This window comes from Gavialis gangeticus, unplaced genomic scaffold (genome assembly GCF_001723915.1).
Source record: "Gavialis gangeticus isolate Ggan-Ray unplaced genomic scaffold, GavGan_comp1, whole genome shotgun sequence".
NCBI classification, from domain to species: domain Eukaryota; kingdom Metazoa; phylum Chordata; order Crocodylia; family Gavialidae; genus Gavialis; species Gavialis gangeticus.
In genome coordinates, this window is record NW_017729018.1 from 9,463,791 (window position 1) to 9,470,815 (window position 7,025).

A 7,025-nucleotide genomic window follows, 5' to 3' on the forward strand; every position below is an offset into this window, starting at 1 on the left:
AGGCTACAAATATGCGTGAGTGTAGCAGGGCACTAAGGTGCCTGCTACTTTGAGAACAGAGATAAGAACCCAGGTCTTATCCTGTGAGGCCACCGGGTGACTTAGTGGCTCTCTTTGTCTGGACATCCTATCATAGGAGCTCCTAAGCATCTCACAGACATTAATGCATTTACCTGCATGGCATCACTGCGGAGTAGCCACAGTGCAGCTAGTGAATGGATACACAAGACAGATTAAGTGACTTGACCATGGGCACACAGTAAGTCAAGGGCTCAGCCAAGAACTGAACCCATGGTTCCCTTGTCTCAGTCTGATGCTGTCTCCCAGGGGTGTAACTAGGGTGGAGAGAGCAGGGCACTGCTCAGGACTCCAGTTTAAAGGGTTGAGCTTTGTAATCCTCCAGCTCAGTGTCCAAAGAGCTCTTAACAACTGCTGTTATTATCCCAGACAAGCAGTAAGGCAGGGCCTGGAGCATTGCCCGTCCCAGAAACCCCAGCACCTGAGCAGTGCAACAGCTTCACAAGTCGTCAGCCCCTGGCGAGGGGCTAAAGGGAGGTTGTGTGCACTTCAGAAGCATTCACCACCTCCGCTCTCCTGCCTTCCCCATCCACCTGTCAAATCATCTTGTTTCCATCATGAGAAATTAAATCTTGCAAAAATTCGGAGGGCAGCTGTGCAAGCCATCAATGCTGGAAATGGCCAGGCTGGTGCCTAATGAAAATGAAACCCCATTGATTTAGTGCTGTGTGCTGCGCCTCTTCAGCTAGTTCCTCAGCTCCAGGCTGATCAAAAAACCTTCCTCCCAGGTAGCTGTGGCCTCGGTGCCCTATTTAAGCAGAAGGAATAATGTCATCACAAGCTTTAATGATGAAGGTAGTTATAGGACAAAAGCCCCTGCAGTGAGCTGGTTATCAGGTTGCTGTCCCTGCTAACGTCACGGCGCTGTTTCTCTGTATTTTTAGAATTGCTCTACAAATTGACGCTGCCGTTATTTAAAAGTACAGGGGACATTGTCCTCACTCAATCTAGTGGCCAGAGGCCAATTTTCCTCTAATTCCAGGAAATTACAACTTCCCCTGACAGCAGTAAGGAGATGGATATTAGCTCAGGAGCTGCTGGTCTGCAAACATTTGGTTTGGACTTTGGGAAAAGTCTGATCCAGACTCCATCAAACTGTTGGCCCGTAACAATGTAGCAGGCTGAACCCAAATACTCTGCATAACATTTCCTGGGTGTCTGTAGCACTAAGCCCCAATTCCAGAAGTACCTCAGGTATTCGGTCAAAGTCACATTGTAAGTCTAGGGGACTTTACTTCCTCGGTGACAGGGATTTGTACTAAAATTTCCAAAAGCACCAAACACCTCCACACTTTTGGGGAAGTCATATGCAAGGAGGACTTGTAACCCCAGATCCCAGCATATCAAAGTGGTTCCAAAATATTTAGCAACCCCTTTTCCATGTTATTAAGTGAACCCAAGTTCAGGAAAGCTTGTGCTCTATATATAACGTATTTAGTTAGCCTATAAGGTTCCCATCTACCCTGCCTTCTGTCCTTAATTGGTCTAATGGTGGCACCAGAAGATCCTATTATAGATTGAGATGCCATTGCAGTGGCTGCTGTATAGATAGAATAAGAGAGAGCCTCTGAACCCAACGAGGTTAGAAGCTAAACAGCCAAGGCAGGCAAAGAAAGGATAATTATTACCCCTGTCTTATTGCAGGGGAACTGAGACTCAAAGAGATTAACTGACTTGCCCAGAGCCCCACACAGTGTGGCAGAGCTAAGAGATGAACCTGCATTACCTGGGTCTCTAGCCAGTACCTAAACCACAAAGCCATCCGTCCACTTGCTTTTTAAGGACACTGTCATTATTACTGTGAAGAAAATTGTCCAACTGCTCCAGCAGCCATTACTGTGCAATTCAGCTTGTCTGAAAGGAAATATGAAATGGCAGCTTAGAGAAAAATTAACCCTCCTGCCACACAGCCTGGCAGGCCTGTCACAACGTCTCTTCCTTGCCGCCTCTCCCTCCCCTCCGGTGTGCAATTTCCCTGGACACTTTCAGCTCACCACCTAGGGTTTTGTCTGCCCCAGCTCCCCAAATTGCTATCTCATGGGGGCTTGTCTGCAAAAGTTCTGCATGCAGAGACCATAATGGCTTAGACTGTGTAACCCTTCCCTGCTGGCTCAGCGGTGCAAACTGACCGCACATCAGAAATCAAAAAGACACATTTGAAGGCTGTGCGGTGGCCTGGTGGAGACGATCTGGTAACGTCTGGCCTGTCCTAGGAGGTTAAAGACTGTGCTTGGGGTAGAGGCTGATGCCCGTGCAGCTAAGAAGTGAGATCAGCCTGGCCTGCGGAGGATCTCATATATGCATGAGCCTTCTTGGGGAGAAGCGTGGTGCATAAGCCAGGACCACGCTTCCTCGATGCTGCCCGTGAAGGAGCAGTGCTTCCCCCTCGTGGTCAAGCAAGTTAGACTGGATCAAGCCCCGGAGCTTCCACACCACAGCCTGCAAGGCTTCTTGTTTCTTGTGGTTTATAACACTGAACTGTACTTGTTAGAAGCAAGGCTGGCTCTGGTTACCCAGGGGCTAGAGGCTGCATAAAAAGCAGACGGCCAACGACAGTTCTGCCTACACCCCAAGGAAACCCAGCTGGACAATATGACATTAAGAACTGTCATTGCTTGGATCAGACTGTGGATCCAAGCATCTGAGCAAGTGAGTGGTGTTACACCTGCTTACACCAGAGGCCCATTTGGCTGCTGCAAGTCCAGTAGCTGGAGGGATCAGAAGTATGCTCCTTCCCCCTGGAGCTGGAAGGCATAGAGCTTGGCCCCAGGGATCTGTCCAAATCCGAGCCATTGTGCCCCTGCATGGAGACCACTTGCAAAAAACCCCTCTCCTCCCACCCAGGAGACTCTCTTTGAGGCCTTGGTTGCTCATGCAAGAAATTCCCTGCACAGTGCTCTGAAACCACAAAGAGGAAAGCAAATTGCTGAGCCAAGGAAGAGATGGACAGGTTAGACCTGGCCTCTCACTGCTGGTCTCTAGCACTGAGAAGCTTCTTCAGTGTCCAGAGGACAGAAGTTTCCTTTGTGAGCCTGGCAAAGGAGATACAGATGGGAAACCCTTCCCACACCCTGGTAGTGACTTTTATTTCTGGGCTTTGCAGTGATCAGTCCATTTCCAGCCAGGATCTCAGAGGGATGGGTCTCTGAGAGCAGGCGAGAGTGAGGCCATGGCAAAATTTGGCTGGGGAGATGCTGGCATGCTCGTGGCCTCAGCCCTGGGCTATTTCTAGGTTCATTCTCATCAGCAGCCCTAAGCCCTTTCTCTGTTCATGGCACAGGTGTTTCTGTCTGGTGCTTTTCTACCCTTGGGATGCTGAATGGGAGATGCTGGAGGCTCTTGATAGGCTATCCAGCAGCTGGAGCTAGGCTCCAGTGTGGGCATGCAGCAGGGGCTGTAGGAAGCCTGCTTGGCACTCTTGTGTATTCTGCGCGCGTCTCATCGAAGGGAAATGATTATGGAGCTGTAGTTAATGGACACTTCAAATAAAAGTGTCAGCGCATCTGATCACCATGGCAACACAAAGGAGTGGAAATGTCAGTACTTCCCCCCGTGTCTGTGCCTTCAAATGGCAAATCCTGCAGCACCCTGCATCTCACACGTGGACACTCCCACATATGGGTAGACACATGCTCCCACAGCGTGCACACACGCACATCCACTGGTGTTCACACAGGCCCTCCCCACATGCTCACCCTGGTCTCACACAGCAGCTCACAGATGCTCACGCAAGAGCCATCCAGGTACACACTGACATGCACAGATGCACATGGAGACAGAATGAGCCCTACGTCACATGTGGACTCATGGACCACTGACACATACACCCATACATGTTTATTCATATGTACCCAGGACACTTGGGAATACACGCGCATAAATATGAACACACATATGCAACCTGCCTCTGCACACATGCTCACACCCAAAAAACTGTTCTTGCACACTCATGGGTACATGAAGGGGGCTCAGACATACATATGTTCACCCACAAACATCCAAGCACTGGTCCCTTTTGCCTATGAAACCAATAAAAACTTGAGCCTGAGCCATGCACAAATCACACACGCACTGTCGCTCCCTCTAATGGGAAGGAGACACCTTGGTCCCGAATCTCAGAGGTGCTTTGCACCTGCTGCTCCGACTGATTTTAACAGCTGCTGTGGGGAAAATCTGGCCCACGCTGCCTGTTATGCAAAAGCAGTTTCTTAGCAACTAAAACGATATTCTCTGTGACGGCAACTTGCATTAGCAGGATAATCCCAGGTAATTCCAGGGAAGAAAAATCCTAAATAAATAAAAGAAGGATGGAAATAAACAGGCTCATTTTATTTCTTGGGGAAGGAGGAGGAAGAGCCATGAATAAAATGTATGAGTTGATAGTCACCCTTGTGCCAATCTCGGCACAAGGTGCGAGGATGCCTAGAAATTTGATTTAAGGCCTCCATGTAGGCTTTCTTAACTGTGCCGTTCCTGAAGCAATTTCATTGCTTTGCACTCGCTAAGTTTGAGTGAGTTTTTGTAGCCTCTTGCGCATTTACACAGAGGAGGAGGAGGGCTGGATCCACAGCCTTGGAGTTGTCTCCAGTGCAGCAGGGGACTCTCCTATACTGTGCAGGAGACACCTCTAGGGGCAGGAGGTGAAGCCTCAGCTCTTGGTCTGTCTGCGGAGACCACCCAATGGGCCGATGCAGATGATGGCTGCTGGGCTCTGAACAGTCTCATCTATTGTAGCTACATCCCAGCAGCTCAGTTTTGCATAAACCATGAATGACCTAGCAGACACGAATGAACCCAGTTCACCTCAGCTGGATTCGAACTGGCGCCCAGATGGTGAAAGATGCTTTGTTTAGTCTCCCACACCCTCCAGCCCTCCAAGGTACAACCCCTAGTTCCCTCCCACTGTGCAGCAGTCACACAGCATGAAGGCATGGGTATCCATTCAGCCTTTCAGTTCAGGAAGGCCAGGCCAGATTTCATGAGGTCAATAAAGCCCTTGGCATCAGCAGTTTCACAGGCAGAGCTGTGACTCTGCACAAAGCATGGGAGTTAGGGGTGATCGCTCTCTCTGTAGCTTCTCCAGGCAGGAGAGGCTGTGATCATCTTCCGCAATGGCATTAAGAACTGTCATTTACTGGGTCAGACCGTGCATCCATCTTGCCCAGTCTCCTTGACCTATCTCCACGCTAAGAGAGGAGAGACAGACAAGAGACAAATAGCTATTAAAGCTATCGGCCAGACAGAGCTGAACACTAGCAGTGCAGGGGAAGTATTCTGACTTGCTGCACAGAGATGGAAAAAGGAGTTTCTCCAAGCAATGGCAAAACTTGACTTCTAGACTCATGCTGAAAGATATATAGGAATGGACAACTTCACCACTTGTATTTTTTTTTGCTCGTTGGTTAAGAGTATGGAAAAGGTTTATAGTGTATTTCCAGACTGCACTATCTTTCCTATTAAGATACAAGACAAGAACGAGGGGTCATAAAAAGAAACTAGCAGGCAGGCAGTTTAAAATGAACACAAGGCAGCTCTTTTTCAGCCTGTGTGTCATTAAAACATGGCACCCATTGCTACCAGATGCCGTGGGTGCTGATGGTCCAGCCGGATTCACAAAGGGATGGGACACGTGCTTGGAGGAAAGGGGCATCAGGAGATATTGGGCGCAGAGGTGAGGGGCACAGCCTCCGAATCAGAGCTTCCTGTAGACCTTCAACACTGGAGGCTGCAAGTGGGAGAGGAGCAGGGGGGACAAAACCCCTGGTCAGACCCTGTTCAGTCTCCTTCCAGCCTCCACTCTCTGCTGCTGTGTGACACTGGACTAGCGGGCAGTTAAACGGCAGTTCTGATATTCCTGTGAAACGTTATAATAAAAACCCGGCTTTCCACAGCGGGTACGGAAAAGCTGGGGACTGCCCAGCCCCTGGGTGGTCTCCCATCTGGGGTTTCCAACTCTGAATCTAGTCCAGGAGGTTTCCAGAACGCCACCGTGCCCGCGACAACGCCACCGTGCCCGCGTGTTCCTATATCTCGGTGACGGATTAGGGGGCACAGACTTGACATCAGGAAGGCAAACGCACACAACTGTTACATTTTTAAAATCCCACTGGAATAACCCCCAGTCTCTAAGGTGCGTGTCTGACCGGGTCAAGCCTCTCTGATGTCATGTGTCATGGACCACACCAACACTGTGGAGTTACTGGGTCGGTCTCTACGGTGCAACCCCACAGCTGCACGCAGAGCAGGGTTGCTCAGAACATGGCGTCCAGAGGGGAGCAAAGGACCCCGATAAGCAGAGTCAGGCCGCTCCGGGGGGGTCGCGCTGCATGCTGGGAGATGTAGTCCCTGGCCCCTCGCATGGCATGCTGGGAAACTGCGTCCCACAGACTGGCGCGCCGCATTTCCCATCTCCCGCACGGCGCTGCTGGGAAACGGAGTCCGGAACACATCCCGGCCTGGCGGAACGGGAAGCGAGGGCGGGACTACATTTCCCAGCGCCCACCGCGCGCGCTCTTCCTCTCCCCCTCTCTGCCGCCTTGCATGCTGGGAGTCGTAGCCCCCCCCCCGCCGCTCTGCCCCTAGCAAGGCGCGGCGGCGGGAGGGGCGGGCGAACAGCATGTCCCAAGCTGCCCCGCGCGCCGGCGCCATTTTGTCCCTCCCGCAAGCCTAAGATGGCGGTTGGCGGGCAGCGCTGAGGGGCGCTCCGTGCCGCCGGGTCCATGGCGCTATGGATCTGCGGACGGCCGTGTACAACGCGGCGCGCGACGGGAAGCTGAAGCTTCTGCAGAAGCTGCTGGGCAGCCGCAGCCGCCGGGAGCTGGAGGCGCTGACGGCGGGGCCGGGCGGCGGGGCCGGGCCCGGGGCGGGAGGCACCCCGCTGCTCATCGCCGCCCGCCACGGGCACCTGGAGGTGGTGGAGTACCTGCTAGACCACTGCGGGGCCCGCG

The 7,025-nt window shown here is 52.0% G+C and overlaps 1 protein-coding gene across 1 annotated transcript in view; it reads left to right on the top strand.

Moving 5' to 3' along the window:
• The first annotated feature begins 6,726 nt into the window (after positions 1-6,726).
• The window catches only part of FEM1A (fem-1 homolog A), a 4,181-nt gene continuing 3,882 nt past the window's right edge, over positions 6,727-7,025 (top strand). The window contains exon 1 of the mRNA XM_019513426.1: positions 6,727-7,020. Coding sequence (XP_019368971.1) covers positions 6,806-7,020 — 215 coding nt within the window. The 5' untranslated portion in view covers positions 6,727-6,805. The remainder of the gene's footprint in view (positions 7,021-7,025) is intronic.